This window comes from Mustelus asterias, chromosome 19 (assembly GCF_964213995.1).
Source record: "Mustelus asterias chromosome 19, sMusAst1.hap1.1, whole genome shotgun sequence".
NCBI classification, from domain to species: Eukaryota; Metazoa; Chordata; class Chondrichthyes; order Carcharhiniformes; family Triakidae; genus Mustelus; species Mustelus asterias.
The window spans coordinates 29,072,997-29,090,541 of NC_135819.1; the positions used below are offsets into that span (position 1 = coordinate 29,072,997).

The window sequence follows — 17,545 nt, forward strand, 5'->3', positions numbered from 1 at the left end:
AGGGCACTGTGATTACAGTGTGTGCTCACACTCCTGTTTAATGAGGAGGTGGAGGGTTTGAGGGGGAGGGGTACACACAGGGCACTGTGATTACAGTGTGTGCTCACACTCCTGTTTAATGAGGAGGTGGAGGGTTTGAGGGGGAGGGGTACACACAGGGCACTGTGATTACAGTGTGTGCTCACACTCCTGTTTAACGAGGAAGTGGGGGAGCTACAGTGCAGAGTGCAGCCTGCAGGCTTTCAACCGGTGTGCTGGCTGAGGGACTTTGTGACTTTAAAATCAGTAAACGTAGATGGGTGATGCTGGTGGCCAAAGCAGTACTTAATTATTTTTGAAGAAGTTAAAAACAAAACAGCCACTGTTATAATCTTGTTGGTGAGAAGGTCAGATGAAGCGTAATCACCTTTTTGAAACTGGATTGTTCACTGGTATGACAGGCATTTATTCCCACTCTGAGTTTACAGACATAACCGAGTGGTCTGTTAGGCGATTTCAGAAAGCACAGCAATATGTCAGTTTCATGGTCACTTTCACCAATACCTAATTTTGATTTTATTTTCATGATTTAAAAACTGAATTCAAACTCTCAACTGCTGCAGTGGAAAATTAACTTGTGATCTTTGGACGAGTCTGGCTAACTCGTTCAGTATCGTAACTACTCTTGGAGGTAGTGGGATATCAGCTCCTGTATACTGCACTTTTTGCACTTGGTGCATCATCAGTGATCAGATGCAGAGTGTTAAAGAATATTCTATATCACTGGGATTATGTAGAGTATTGTGCCTGCCCCATAAGAGGTCAACCATAGGACCAAAGGATTTGTAACCGACTTCCCTAGAACCTATCACTCAAATCCTTCACATGAGGTAGGAGCACAGTAGGGTATGAAGGAGAAACAATGCAAGTAGCTGCTGAATGGGTCATTCCATGTTTCAGCAGCACCCAAGTGTTCCATTCACCATAGAGAATCCTCATTGCTTAGAGTGAAAATTCACACAGCACAGTACAAGTTTTGTCAAACAATGATTTACTGTCCTTGTTACAGCGAGTACTTTCTGCATCGCAGCACTGACCTGCTTTTAAATAATAAATAAAACTTTGCATGCTCCAATCACTCTGGATTTACTGAGCTCCAGGATTTACTTTCAAAATCTTTATCCATAGCATCATCATCATCTTCTTCTTCCTCCTCCTCCTCATCATCATCATCATCACCAAACGTCTGCTCTGGTAAGCAGGCAAAGCTGTGTGAGCGAGCAGCAACCTGTGCTGCCAGAGCAGAGGTAAAGTGGAGGGAGACAGCTTCATGCCCTTCTGCAAGTCTCAGTTTCACAGCTGTCTGCAGCTGCTCAGACACAGCTGGCTGTGAATTCTCTTGCTCTTCTATGGAACTGTCTGCTGTCTCTGAGCAGCAAGCCAAGCTTCTATCTGCCTCAGCGATTCCAGTTATGTCACTTGGATCAATGTCTTTGCCAAGAGTCAGATGTACATCAATGCAGCCTGGTCCTACTGATCTGCAACATTCCTTGCTATCCGTGAAGTTGTCTACTCGATTGGCATCTGCTTGTTGGAAGCTGTTATCACTGGCCTTCTGACCTTGCTCATTTGCATTCACCTCCTGACATTCCACTGGGACTCCCTCCAATTGTGTTAAGTCCGCAGATGGAATGGTTTTCAGTGCAGCTATAAAAAGATTTTGAAGTGCGACAGGATTAGTTAGATTATCAGGTTAAAATATGACAAAGCCCATTCTTAATGAACATGTTAACTCTGAAAAAATGTAGCTGTTTTGATCATTTTTCACATCTGTTTCCTTTTTTTAAATTATTCACCTTACAACCCTTGCATTCCTTTAGCTAAATGACAGCTATAGAAATGAGTGGGACTCAATGGTAGAAACTGACCAGAGGACGTTTACATTTCTGGGCTATTGCTACACAAACACTTACCTGTGAAGTTGCAAGAAGGGTTCCCCAGCCCATATTTGTGGCACCCCTCATTTTGACACTTGGCAATTCGGGCGTTAGAGCTCATTGTTATTCATGCTTGTATTAGAATCATAGATTCATACGGTACTTAAGGACATATAGGATCCTGTTTGCATTGGCATTTTGAAAGAGCTGTTTTATTTGTCCTTTTCTCTGCTCATTCATCGCCCAACTTTCCTTTCCTGTCATAATGCTAGTTAAGACCATAAGATATAGGAGCAGAATTAGGCCACTCGGCCCATCGAGTCTGCTCCGCCATTCAATCATGGCTGATAAGTTTCTCAACCTCATTCTCCCGCTTTTTTTCTGTAACACTTGATCCCTTTACCACAAGAACCTATCTCTATCTTAAATACACTCAATTAAGTTATATCAGTTCAAATAGTTCAGTAACGCTTGCAGTTAAGCATTGTTAGTGAAACTGCATCTACAAAGTGCTGGTGATCACATCACCATGAAGACAATGAGAAACCTCAGAAATCCAAACTGCTTTAATATTGAAGGCAAACAAGTACCAGAATGTTACATATTTGTGATAGCTCTTTTTATAGTTTCCTGTATCTAATATATTCAGATAAGGTTAACTTGTTCCCATACTAGATTTTTCTATTAAAAAGGGCATTTGCCTATTTCCCCAAGGTAATACTGGTGGGAGCACTATCACAAGGGCTGCAGTTGGCTCACCACCACTTTCTCAGGGCAAAGCAGTGGCAGTAACAGCAGCTGTACCAGCAACATCTGTATCTCATCGCTGGATCAAAATTCTCGCATTCACTCCCGAACAGCACGGTGGATGTAACTACACCAGATGGACTGCAGCAGTTCAAGGCGGCAGCTATCACCTTCTCAAGGGCAATTAAGGAGAGACAATAATTGCTGGTCTAGACAGTGATACCCCCATCCCATAATGAACTTTTAAAAATCTCATAAACAGTGATAAAAGTTCGACCAACTCAACATGGGTAATGCTACCTCTCACCATGGTCATTGAAAAGGAGCTGTTTCCACTTCTGCCGCTCCAGCTCGGAGGCCTTGAATCCCAACACATTTTTCAGTTCCTGAAGCATTCTCCTGGATTCCTCCTTCTCTCGCTTCTCCTTGTCGCGCTCTTCTAGTGACAAGTAGTTAAAGATGCTCCCTCTGAACTCTCCATCTGAGTCAGATTCTTCGACATAAGCCTCAAGTTCCTGCAGTTGAGAGAGAGAGAAATCAACAGTATGACTCAGCTGTCAGATTTAAACATGATGTAATCTCAAAGAGACTAGCCATAGTTCAGAAAAATAAAATATATATTCCATCTTCACAGGCCCAGCTGTTGGGAAGAATTTGGCTCCTGTTTGCAAATGTAGAAGCTGTAAATCTAAGGAATTTGGCATAAGCAAGATGGCAGATTTACTCTGCTCAGACACTTCCTGAGTGTGGGCTGTGGATAGCAAAGATACTGCCAGACTCCATGTGCCAATGTATAAAAGTGGAATTACATAGCTGTTCCCCAGTCTGCTTGACTCCCAATTTGCTGGTCGGGTTCAAACCCCTTTCACTTGCCTTCTCTTCAGCTGCTCTAAACATAAGCTACAATGATCTGGGGTAAAAGTTTGAAAGAAACTCCAAAGACATCTGCCAGTTCACTACTCCAGAAAGGTTCTAGGTTCACACAATGAAGGGAAGCCATCTAGCCAGAGTTCTTGAAGCTGTGAGTGCCTTCCCATGAATTAGCCACCTGACAACTGGCAAGCAAAGATGAAATAAATACATTCACTTTAGGTATATTCTGAATTTGTATTTGTATATTTGGCCTACTCTTGCTCCTAAGTTTCCATATAGGTACCAACGGCATGAGAAATATGATTTGTGTCTAGTTGAGTTGCTGGTGATGAGATATTAACCTTATTCTTTAAAGACATCAACAAAAACAACTTACAATTAACAATATCAGATTTCACTATCCGTTGTAGCCGAGAGCTGGATATGAATAAATAAATGTTTCGATCAAGATTCTATAACTTCAAACTTTGAACAGCAATGTCCTTGGAGTCCCTCTGGCTCTGCACCATAATCCACAGGACGGGAGATGTAAACAGAGTTTCCACTACACTTTCAATACAGTGACAGCGGTGGTGTAGGCACTTGCTCTTCAAGGAATGAGTATGCGCGTACATGTTCTTACCTGCTCTTCAGGGACTGGATCCTGATCATCTATTTGCACAACCGATTTCGCTGAGGGTTTCCAGGTTGGAAGCAAATTATAGTCTTGTGCCACAGGTTTGCCTACAGCAACAAAAAAAAACAGCAGTGGAAAAAACAGTGGTATCATATTTCATCAGCACCTAGATTTGTGGAAGACAATGTTAAGAAATGATTGCAAAACTGGAGCACGTTAAGTTTCAGATTATTTCTGAAATTAAGACCGTAAAACCATAAGATATAGGAATAGAATTAGGCCATTCGGCCCATCGAATCTGCTCCGCCATTCAATCCTGGCTGATAAGTTTCTCAACCCCATTCCCCCACTTTTTCCCCGTAACCTTTGATCCCTTTACTACAAATGCACTCAACTAAGTTATAACAGTTCAAATAGTTGAGTGAAGCTTGCAGTTAAGCATTGTTAGTGAAACTGCATCTACAAAGTGCTGGTGATCACACTCACCATGAAGACAATGAGAAACCTCAGAAATCCAAACTGCTTTAATATTGAAGGCAAACAAGTACCAGAATGTTACATATTTGTGACAGTACTTTTTATAGTTTCTTATGTATAATATATTCAGATAAGGTAATTAAACTCCAAGATTAAACGTGATCGTCCAAGATTTTTCATAAAGTGATTCTGTTGCCTAGAAAACTTATTACTGAGAACAAAGAGAGTACTGTACAGAATGAAAGGCACTGATCTTCTGGTTTAGTTTGCTTTTTGTGGGCACCCAAAGTGGAATACTGATGAAACACAGATGAGTGTCTGCAGAGGAAATGTAAAGTTTAGTTCAGATTACACTGCTCTTGCTGTTAACGAATTGAAAAAAAATGACACACAAACACACTTTGGTGGTAAATATTTCACTTAGTTTCCAGAAGCAATGTAGTTCTGTAATTAGAAAAAACTCAATGTAGACACCGCTGGCAAGGCTAGCGTCCCAGCTTTCAGAAGCCACTAATGCAATAGGGTATCCAGTTGTTTTTGCACTTCTAGGTCATACCTATTCTATGCACTACTCTGTAACCCTCACTCCCAACATTGCAAATAGACAAGATTGATCAAGTTTTTACATTCTACATCTCACAAATATTCCTGAAAACAAAATTATACTTGACATGTCATTGTTACTGCGGCTGCTGACACTCCAATTATCTGTGATATTGCCAGACAGAATCCAGAGGCATAGCTACCAGCATTTGCCAATTTAAAGCTGAAGACAAACCCAAACAAAGCAGGACCTTTAATTAGTTGAGTGCAACACATGGATACAACTGCTGCTCCAGACAATAAATCGTAAACAACACTTCCAATTGTCCATTATCCTTCAGCACAGACTGGGTACTTATCTTTCTTACAGTTTCCTTTGTACAGTATTCTTTATTGCCGATTTCCTTAAGAGACTTACAAATAGGGAATGTCTGGGGAAAATGGGTGCCCTTTCACCTCTGGAGACCTAAGTTCAAATCCAGCCCAGACTTCTGCGATGAAAGGTTTTCCTCTCTTGAAAATTCTAAAGATTTTAAGTGAGTATGGGATAGCCTCAACACAGTTCCTGTTGGGCATAAGTCTAAATGCATAGATGTTTGCCAACAAACTATTAGTCTCATTCAGATGCACTATAGGGATATGGGCATGGAAACAACATGCTGCTGCTGATAGGATAGCCTTCTGAGACTGGTGTTAAGGTATAACGAAGGGACAACACAACCTGACCACTAGTGCCTGATGCAGAAACTGACTTTCAAAAGTTAAAGGGTGCTTCGTTCCCCAAACGTTGACTCCTCACATCTCAATGAGCAACAAAGTCACCCAAATGATTACTAATCATTTAAGACATCCAAATGAGATAAATCCAAATATTGGATTCAAAAGACCCTATTCTAACTCATCTCCTGATGGTTTGCAAGTTTATCCACACAGTAAAAACTCACAGCAGTACTTTAACTTAAAACTGTAAGAGCAGAACAATGACTAAAGTTCAAACTAGCAAAAGGCCAATTTAGAAGTAGACAGATCCAGAGTGATCAACACATATTCATGAAGCATTCCATAATTTCCCTGGTCTCGTGGTTAGAATTCAGTGCTCTCACTGCAGCGGCCTGGGTTCGATTCCCAGCCAGTCAATGGACATTTTTGTGGCCGAGTGGTCAGATTAAAGCTCCTGTCCCTTTGGGGGGCATAGGTTTGAATCCAACCATTGCTAAATATCCTTATTCTTGGCCTTTTGGCTAAGATGGGGTGCAATGCCTTGTCTTGTCAGCGTGGATCATATTCGTCTTTCTTGTGAAGTCCTTGAATTGGATTCAATTGGATTTTGAATTTAGTTTTTGGAGCAAGCAAGGAATGGATTTGCGTTTGCCTAGTCCATTCAGAGCATTGGCATTGTAAATTAAGGATGGAATAAAACATTTTTTGTAATAGAACTCAAGATAGAATGGTGGGGGTGAAAACTTGGAATCATTTAAGATCAATTTGGATACTGTACTGGTTGGGAGAGGGCAAAGAGGACTTTTGGAAACATTACAGTTGCATTTGTTTCTATTGAATGGTTGACTTGTAACTGCATTCAGAAGCAACCTAGCAAGCCATTCAGTTGTATAAAACCATTTGCAGACTGTGGCTGTTCAAGAAGGCAACTCAGCACCACTTTCCCAGGGCAACATTAAGTGCTGGCCTTGCCAATAACACCCACATCCCAAGAATATATATATATATATTTTTAAATCTCTAAACAATGTAGCACATTCTTCCCCCAATTTGAAAAAAAATTCTTACCATTTTGTCATGTATGCATCAATGGAGGCAAGATAAATAAAACAGCAATCATACACACTATCAGGAGAGCTGGGTGGAAGTTTGCCAAAATTCTTTTTTTTAAAAAGGAGTTCCCTTGCCAACAATTTGCCGTGAATTGTGAAAACAGGTTGCTTTAAGTTTGGTGGGAAAAGTCTGAAAAGTCCCATATTGATTCTGTGCCTCAGTACAAAAATCCTGCATTGGCTTTGGAATTTCTTCTGCTTCTTGCTATTTAATGGGAATACCATGTTTATACAAGTTTGCAGCTCTATGACCCAGAAGTTGACAAAATTGAATCCAGCAGCCATTCTGCGCCTAGTATAATCCACATGTCTGTGAATTGGGCCCAGCTGGAGACCACAGTGTAAGCATCACAGTGACCCAAGCCATTTATGGGTGGCCTGTTCAGGTTGTTTCCCAATGGAATCAGGGAATAGAATATTTTGGCTGTTTCAACTTCCGTTTGCCATTATAAACTAGATAAAAGAACTCCACGCCATGCCTCAATTCTGGCTCGCATATTAATATAGGAGGGAAAACAAATACATAAATAAAACATGGACAAGAAAGAAATCTAGGGGGATAGACAGGAACCCAAGAACAGGAGGCTATTCAGCCTCTCAAACTGGTGTTAGATCACTGTTGTTCTTATCTCAACTTCATTCACCTACTTGATTAAATATCTGTCGAAAGCCTTGCCTAACAATATCTATCAATCCGCAGTTAAAACATTTTCAATTGACACCCACTCTCAACAGCATTTTTTGGGAGTTGGGTAGGGGATGGAAATGAGAAGTCCAGATAAATGCAAAGTGTTACCTGGCATCATCTCTGAATGACCTTGGTCTAATTCTATGACCCCTTTCTCTGGATTACCCCACCAAAGTAAATAGTTTTCCTCTATCTACCTTATCAAGTCCATTATCAACTTAAACACTTCAACAAATATAAGCCCAGTCAATGCAAACTGTCCTCATAATTTAACACAGCCAACATCATTCTGCTGAATCTACCTTATTCTCCTGTCAAGGTCAATATATCCTTTCTGAGGTGAGGTATCCAGAACTTACCACTATAGACATACATGATCAACATTTTGGGAGTGACTGTAGTGTCGTTGCCCACTCTTCACCAGATTTACAAGCCACTCTCGATCGGTTCAATTTTTCATGCAAGAATTCTGTTCTTGAGCATTGCCTAAACAAAACTATCAACCAACAAGTTAGACAATGCTGCAAGTCACATGTAGGTCAGACCAGGTAAGGACTGCAGATTTCCTTCCCTAAAGGACAATAGTTAACTAGATGTGTTTTTTATGACACTATTACTGAGACTTGCTTTTAATTCCAGGTCTATTTAAATTCTACCAGCTGTCATAGTGGGATTTGAACCCATGTCACCAGAGCATTATTCTAGGTGTCTGGGTTACAAGTGCAGTGACATTTACACTGTGCCATCACATCTCCTTGCTAATGTCCTTCTTGAAGCCAGCTCCACAAGCATTCAGGAAACACTCCTGCAAAATGAACTTCAATGAACTGGACACTGTGTTCGGATAGCTGAAAAGTGTCTTCCCTGCCAGGTCCTATTTTCTTAACTCTCGGATGACCAGCATTCCACACAAGATCAGAGAAAATGCTTCAAAGGATGTAGCTCTCGTCAAAGTGTCGCAGCATTGACATTAATGATTAGGAAGAGCTTGCTGTCAATTGTTCAAAATGGCGACAGAATGGGCCAACAAGCTTCACCATGCTTCGAGTCGCAAACCTGATTAATGAGGCAGATTGGTGACAGAGAAGGAAAGAAGTAAATCCTGCACTCCGGATTCCACTACCACATCCTGCCCCATGTGCCTGATGATCAGTGGGCAGAGTCGGCCTGTTCAGTCACAAAGATACATGGCAGGAACTCATGAACCTGAGTGAATGTCATCCTTGATTCGAGCGACAGCCAAGACAACCCAGAACTGAACACAATTGGAAACATAGATCCAATCTAACCAAAACTTTAGAGAACAGATAAGGGAGGAAATGGATGAGACACAGGGAAGAGTCAATCAAGACATTGTAGGCAAAAGAGCTGGTGGCACAGATTCAGAAAGCAGTTTCAAGGGAATTAGCAGGAGAGAGAACAATAATATATGAACAAGGGAAGCCCGTGACAGAACATCAGCTGCAGTTTTTAGAAATGTAAAAATATCTTTTAACTAATTCTGCTTTCATTCAACATTTATATTTCTTCTAAAAAATTCCTCTACTTGCTGTTTCCACAACAATAGTTTGTACACTGCTATATCTTATTCGCTAATCAGTTGTGTTCAGTTAATTCTTGGACATGAGTGAAATAACAGCAGCAAAACCATGCAAAGCGACACACCATTGGAAACCCCCTAGTCAAAGCAGATGGCTTGGTGGAGGTTTAAAGGTGCTTTGCCACAATTTTCTGGAGATCAATTCCAGCCATCTTAAAGCACTGTCATCACCAGCACGCAAAGCTAACAAATTAGTTAGCAGGTATGATTCACCAACGTAGGACGTGGTTGTATTTGTCCACAGGAGGTTTAGCCTCACTTTAGGTTCCCACAGCTGAAGATTTGAGGTAGTGTCCATGTCCAGTTTGAAAGCGGTTACCACAATTTGGCCAGCTAAATTCTGGTTGATGGGTTGTAGAGTTGGAGGTGATAGAGTGATTTATCGAAGCAAGGCTTTCCAAGCTTCATGTCATCAGATTGGTAAGAAAGAAGCCAAAAGAAACACAAAAGATTGATCATATTGGTTGTCTCAAAGGGAGGTGCTCTGTTTGGGACAGAATAAACCAAGTGGGTTAGCACAATGGTTAGCACTGCTGCTTCACAGCTCCGGGGACCTGGGTTCGATTCCCAGCTTGGGTCACTGTCCGTGTGGAGTTTGCACATTCTCCTCGTGTCTGCGTGGGTTTCCTCCGGGTGCTCCGGTTTCCTCCCACAGTCCAAAGATGTGCGGGTAGGTTGATTGGCCATGCTAAATTTGCCCCTTAGTGTCCTGAGATGCGTAGGTTAGAGGGATTAGTGGGTAAGATATGTAGGGATATGGGGGTAGGGCCTGAGTGGGATTGTGGTCGGTGCAGACTCGATGGGCCGAATGGCCTCTTTCTGTACTGTAGGGTTTCTATGATTTCTTTCTATGGTTCCAGAGTGTTGTCCAATGACACTAATGGATGGAAAATTACATGCTATGATTTTCCCATGAATCTCCGACTTCATCCTCGGTCCTACTTGGTGCCATGGAGTCTATCAATAGCACGTGATTAATTTAAATAAGAAGTCCAGAACAGTGAGGAGAGAATAGGTTTATTGGCATTTTTCAACTGCTGCTATGATTTTAAGAAATCCTTAGAAAAATCCTTGTTTTCAATCTTGTCAACTAGTCTCTAATTAAAAGTAATTTTAACAATGGAAGAAAAGAACAGTGACAGACAGGGCAGTAGCAATGAAGTCTTTCCCAGACACAGGATGCTGGTGAAGATAGTTTTAACTTGAAAATGTGGGATTTTCTTTCAGACAGTTGCTTTTCAATGATTTGTGTTCTTGCTGAATAGTTAAGTACATTACAACTGAAATGCCATTCAGTTCAAAAAAGATCTAACTTTAGGGCTGCACTTCACTGGCACGGAAAGAACTGTCAGCAGCTGAAATGGTATGACGCGAGTTCTGTTGTTTAACAGACAAGCAAGGGTCATGACACATGCTGCAGTCACACACAGCTAGTACTATAGTTTTAAATTAATCTTCAAGCAGATTAAATGTGATTACAGTCATAGTTCATTTGGAAGGCCGTCATTCATACCTATTAACTTGGCAAGCTCATTACACAAACTCTATTGGAGGATATTGCGAATGGCTTTAAAAAAATGCAAGTTACTCATTCTAAACATTAGCTTCCTGCTCTGTTTCAATGTGTGCAGAAACACTTTCCTATTTCAGGAACAATTTGCATTTCTACAGTGCCTTCAACAAAGAAAAGTCCAAAAACAAACTCTGCAGAAATAGGCAAAAGGAAATGTACAGTGAGCCAGGAAGGGAGAAACCAAGATGGTAACTGAAATTTGATTGAAGAGGTGGACTTTGAGAAGGTTTATTCGAGTGGAGAGGGGTGGAGCAGCTTTGGCAGGAAGTAAGTCCAAGAATAAGATCAAGGTGCAGAAAGTTCTGCCTTATTCTACACACATTAAACACACAGCTACTCTTGCAGTCCACACTTCTTTTTGTAATATTACCTTTGTTGTTCACAGACTTGTGTACTAGTTTATCCACCTGATTGCTTGTCTCATCCCAGCAGTTTATGCTCGCATCCATATGTGGCTGGATCAATTTAAGCTTCTGATTCAGATTATTGTACACTTCCAGTGTTATTTCATGCTGTTCCTGGGATTCAAAGAATTTTTCCAGGTAATCCTCTAAAGAAATAACCCTGTGTATCAATGAAACTTTGAGTGTATTTTGTTACATATTTAAAAAAGTCCAAAACACCTCATGAGACAATAAAATAAATAACTGTTACAATAACTATGTTGTCAGATAAAGACACTGTGATTTACAAGCAGAGTTTTTCTTATTTTGAATTGTTCAAGAAACCAGCATATATAAACTGAACTAATACTTGAAAGCTTAAAGTAGTCTATCCCAAAATGTTTAAAGTCCTGAGCCAAACAACAAGTTTTAATGATGAATCACACCCAAGATTCTATTATTACTGTAGAATACTGCTTCAGGTTAATCAGCACGGACCTGTAATCAGACATAGTGATACCAAATAACAACAACACAACAGTATTTCTGTTAAATGCATGAACTTACTCATTCAATAGTGCTTTAAGGTGGAGTTGCAGACTACGCACTGCAGTATAGACATTTTTCAGCTCCTTTGATTGTTGTTTGGTCTTAGTTGGGACTTCCAAATTAGAATGGTGCTGTGCCTGCAAATACCTATGGAAGTCATAGCTGCGTTTCAATTCTTCAAGGCAAGTAGTGAGGACGCGAGGTACATCGCGGGTTACTTCTGCAAACACGTGATGTGCTAAGTGCTGTGGATTAATATGGGGCTTGTTTGGGGCCTGGACTGTAGACAACAATAAAGCCAGGCGCCTGAAAAACTCTGAGCTTTGACCCACCCAAAGCTGAAACAGTACCTGTACACAAAAAAAATTATACCTTTGTGATAAACTTTTATTAAACACAAAAAGATACATTAAAATTAATACTGATATTTACCGGTCTGTATATCCAAATTATTTTCCAGGCCACTCATGCAATAGGGATAAGCATTGAAACAGGTGCCGTCCCATAATTACAGGAAGAGTTTTTATCTGTCCCCTATCTCTTCCAATTACAAATAAGTCCTGCACCATCATATATTTAGAATATTTAATTAACAAAGAAAACAATTAAATATTGAGCTTATCCCACTTGTGACCTTTATAGTTCACCTACAGCATATTTTATAAAGCATCTGTACAGAATGGGTTAATCAGGAAATGCACTGCTCCTTCCTGTCCTTTATTATGCTTATGGGATGTTATTTTATGGTGTTTTTTCTTCTCTTTCCTATCTGAGTAGATGACAGAAGATTGAGCATGTGTGTCCCGTCTTCTGATTCTCCCTTCCTATGGGTTAATTATTTGACCTTTGCTTGGCTTTTTCCATTGTTGACACCGGGAAAGCTTGGAGGGACAAACCCATGTCTTGCAACTTCATAGCACAAGCCGCTGGGAGCTCCAACTGGCTGCACCACTGATCCCAAGACATTTATGTACGAGAACTTGGGAAAAAAAAGTTATCTGTTGAAGTCACTCAAAGTTGGTTGTGCAGAAGATAAGCAATTTAACACAGTGCAACTGAAGACAGTGCCTGTGGAGGAAAAGTATCACTGACAAGTCTCATCTCCTAGAAGAATCATAGAATCCCTACAGTGCAGAAGGTCATTTGGCCCATCGAGTCTGTACCAACCGCAATCCCACCCAGGCCCTATTCCCGTAACCCCATACATTTAGCCTGCTAATCCCTGACATTAGAGTCAATTTAGCATGGCAATCAGCCTAACCCACATATCTTTGGACTGTGGGAGGAAACCAGAGCAGCCAGAGGAAACAGGGAGAAAGTGCAAACTCCACATTGTGGTATGCTTTAACTTTGGGAATAAAATGCTCAATTTTCCATTAAAGTTAATCTACTTAGAAATATTGGGTGGGACATTGTTTTCATGAACTTTTGATTGGAAGAGACATGTTACATAGTGTATACAGCACAGGAAAGCCATTTGGATCAATTGTTGTACTCTGGTGTTTATGCTCCACATGAGCCGCCTCCTGCCTTACTTAATATAATTTCACCAGCATATCCTTCTATTCCTTTCTCCCTCATGTACTTATATGTATTTGTCTAAAATGTATATTATATTATTAAACATTAATTTCTAAATGTTTTACTTTGCTCAAGTACAAAATCCTTTTTACATCTTACGTTGCAATGCGCCACACCTTTAAGGGTCTGAGACTGTAACCATCAGTCAGTTCCTGAATCTCCTCATCAGATAAAGCCTCCTCGCTGAGTCCCATTCCAAGCTCCTTTAATGGGATTGCGGAAAGGTAATTGGTAACATTATCAATTTCAGAGTTCAGAGGATAGGTTTAATAATAATTAAGGCATCACAACAGTAAACCAGTGCCAGGCTGTTTGCATGCAACAGTACATTCTCTGAACTATATTCATGTCTTACTAGAGTAAAACAAATCATAGCAGCATATTCTGACTTAGCTCATATAGATTGATTTATATACAAAGTATAACAGATACTGGAAAAAAATACATTACATGACTTAGACTTTTGGACTATAATGTAAAGTGAAATTAACCGATAATTGGCATTACAGGTGAGCCTACACACTTTCACTTTCTAAACACATTAGTGCAGGGGTCAAAAAGAACAAAGGGAGAACTGTGTTAGGCCATAACCAGAGCACAAGGCTTGAGGACAAATAACAAACCTGCAATTTTTATAGGGCACTATAGCATTATGGAGCAAGATTACTCCTAAAACAGGAAAATGCCTGTCTTTTTTCCCCTTCTATAGTTAGTAACTGGCTAATGAAACTGGAAGAATACATGGCTTTAAAGTCCATGATTTCTTAGAAGCTGATTTTCTTTTTCTACATATTTAAAGACTCCCGAAGAACAAGTTTAGTCTGTAGTATGTAAAACCAATTGTTGAAATCAAAACAGAAACTGCTGGAAATACCCAACAGGTCTGGTAGCAGCCATGGAGAGAGGCAGAGTTGAAGTTTCAGGCTGATGATCTTTCCTCCAGCATTTTCAGTTTTTATTTCAGATTTCCAGCATCTGCAGCACTTTGCTCTCAAATGATGAGTTAATTACTTCAAATTAATTCAGTTAAAATTGATACTGCAGGGAAAAAAGACAGGCATTTTCCTGTTTTGGGAGTAATCTTGCTCCATATTGCTATAGTGCCCTATAAAAATTGCAGGTTTGTTATTTGTCCTCAAGCCTTGTGGTCTGGTTATGGCCTAACACAGTTCTCTCTTTGTTTTTTCTGACCCCTGCACTAATGTGCTTAGAAAGTGAAAATGTTTGTGTGGAATGTAGGCTCACCTGTAATGCCAATTATCGGCTAATTTCACTTTACATTATAGTCCAAAAGTCTTTTTTTCCAGTACCTGTTATGTTCTACACCTATAGTGTAGAAATTCTGCTCTCAAGGAAGTAACAGTTAGCCTTGTACTTGGTAACAACATAAGATGAGTGAATATTTATGTAATGTGAACTCTACAGCTGAACGTTATAGGAGCTCAATGAAAGGCAAAGAGATTTATTTTCCTTTAGTCCTCCAGTCACAATATTATCAGCTCATCTGATACAGTTTCTGATGGGCTTTCATTAATCCCAGTAAGGTGTAAAGAAATGGGGTTATTTCTCATTAACATAATTGCTGATAACAGTGTAGTAAAAACATTTAGGTTTTTTGTTATGCAATATGCTAATTAAGTTGACATCTACAATTTTGGAGGCATTTCTTTTCAAGATGAATCATCTTTTCCAATTAATACATGTGAACTAGCAGTAGGCCATTCAGCCCCTCAAGCATGCTCCATTCTTCAATAAGACCATGGTTGATCTGAATGTTGCCTCAACTCGAGATTCCACCCACCCTGATAACCTTTGACTCACAGAATCATAGAATTCCTACAGTACAGGAGAAGGCCATTCAGCCCATCGAGACTGCACTGACAACAATCCCACCCAGTCCCTATCCCCACAATACCAAGTATTTACACTGCTAATTCCCCCGACACTGAGGGTCAATTTAGCATGGCCAATCCACCGAACCAGCACTTCTTTGGACTGTGGAAAGAAACCGGAGCACCCAGAGTAAACCCATGCAGACACGGGGAGAATGTGTGTGTGGAGTTTGCACAGTCACTTAAGGCCAAAATTGAAGCCAGGTTCCTGGTGCTGTGAGGCAGCAGTGCTGACCACTGTGCTGGCCCTTGACTCCCTTGCTAATCTACCTCTGCCTTAAAAATATTAATTGACCCTGCCACCACTGCTTTCTGGGGCAGAGAGATTACGATCGTCTCAGAGAGAAATTTCTTCGCATCTCTGTCTTAAATAGGAGAGCCGTTATTTTTAAACTGTGTCTCTTAGTTTCAGTCTCACCCATAAGGGGAAATATCCTTTCAGTATCCTCCCTGTCAAGTCCCCTCAGGATCTTTATGTTTCGTAAGATCACCTCACAATCTTGAAAACTCCAATGAATAGATGCTCAGCCTGTCCAACCTTTCCGCTTCATAGAATCCCTACATGCAGGACGCCATTCAGCGCATCGAGCCTGCACCAACAACAACCCCACCCAGGCCTATCCCCATAATGGCACGTATTTATCCTGCTAGGCCTCCTGATACTAAGGAGCAATTTAGTATGGCCAATCAATCTAACCCACACATCTTTGGAGTGTGGGAGGAAACCCACACAGACACAGGGAGAACATGCAAACTCCACACAGACTGTGACCCAAGGCCGGAATTGAATCTGGATTCCTAGTGCTGTGAGGCAGCAGTGCTAACCACTGTGCCCAACACCCCCACCCCATCCCAGGGATCAGTCGAGTGAACCTTCTCTGGTGGCAGATGATTCATTTGCTACACTTGACCCAATTTCCTTTGTAATTGTTTATTGTCTCCACTTCCTCCACCCTCGTAGGCAGCACAGTGGTCAGCACTGCTGCCTCACAGCACCAGGATAATTTACAGCTTAACATTGGCCAGCTAAGTTTTTTGAAAACCTTGGGGTTGAACAAGAGTTTGAAATGAAGAGGACTTTAAGAAAATGAAGAATTTCAAGCAGACAGATACCGTATTGTACAGCTAAACACAAATCTGCATTCCATAATCAATGAAAATTTGGGTACTCCAACTGATTTTCTACTACATGAATGAGATTGCATTTTAAGTGCAAGTCCAAGTCTGACTCAACTTTAAAGCACTCTCATTCTACTTTGCAATAAGAACTCTGCCAAGGTCTTGCTGCTATCTGGAATATTGAACTTCATTAATATAGACCGATCAAACGGTGATAGATAGTAGGGTTTTAGATGTAGTTAAGTAAAAGTTGTAGTACCCTGAATTTTCTGTCAGGTCTTTGAGGTCTTCCAAGCAGGTTAATAGTAAGCTTTTGCAGCACCACGTTATATTTGCAACAACCACTAACAATGACAATATAATTAAGCTGGTTTGAGAACAATCTTTACCCAACCCAATGATATCAAATATAAAAATCTAAAATACCAGATACAAATGTGTAAATTTCAATCCAATTCTTCCCATTAGATTTTTGATAATCTATAATCTTTAAGGCCAGGACTTGGTGTTAAATAACTAAACAGCATCATCGCTGTGTCAAAATCTTGGCTTTGCTGACTTAACACCATTGTGAGAATTGAGCTGAAAACCTGACAGGAAGAATTGGATTTGGATTTATCATCTATGTGGTGTTTTATACATCTGATGCTATTGTATTTGGGGAAACTGTCACAGCCTGTGGTTAATGGTTAAATGTCTGCAGTGGTTCCAAGATGGGTTCCTCCGACCCCATCACTTTCAGGACAATAGGATGGCCAATAAGTGTGGCTTTGCCATTTCATCCACATCCTGAGTTGAAAACAATTTAAAAAGGAATTGTGTATAATGTGTCTCCCTATTGAAGATACCTAAATTCCATTTAATTTGCAGATGCTTTGCTATGATCAAATAATGTTAATTAACATGATTTATTATTCATTTTATTCGCAGGGATATTATTGACCCACATTAGCCAGTCTTGATGAGATTCAGAAACAGTTTTTGGTAGCATGGAACTTGAGCATTGCTAAAAAAAGAGAAATGCTGTTAAAGACTTTCATCTTGCGCTCACCAGCAAAAATGCCAAATTTCAAAGGAAACAACAACTTATTCTGCACAAGAGGTGCTGATTGGTTGGCAAGCCGGCTCTGGCTGATTGAGATGTCGCCGTCGCAAA

The 17,545-nt window shown here is 40.4% G+C and overlaps 1 protein-coding gene across 1 annotated transcript in view; it reads right to left on the reverse strand.

Moving 5' to 3' along the window:
- Positions 1 to 418: 418 nt before the first annotated feature.
- The window catches only part of vezt (vezatin, adherens junctions transmembrane protein), a 66,025-nt gene continuing 48,898 nt past the window's right edge, over positions 419 to 17,545 (reverse strand). Inside the window, exons 7-12 of the mRNA XM_078235178.1 lie at positions 13,495 to 13,642; positions 11,816 to 12,147; positions 11,236 to 11,429; positions 4,159 to 4,259; positions 2,971 to 3,178; positions 419 to 1,686 (exon numbers count right to left, since the gene is read on the reverse strand). Coding sequence (XP_078091304.1) covers positions 1,115 to 1,686; positions 2,971 to 3,178; positions 4,159 to 4,259; positions 11,236 to 11,429; positions 11,816 to 12,147; positions 13,495 to 13,642 — 1,555 coding nt within the window. The 3' untranslated portion in view covers positions 419 to 1,114. The remainder of the gene's footprint in view (positions 1,687 to 2,970; positions 3,179 to 4,158; positions 4,260 to 11,235; positions 11,430 to 11,815; positions 12,148 to 13,494; positions 13,643 to 17,545) is intronic.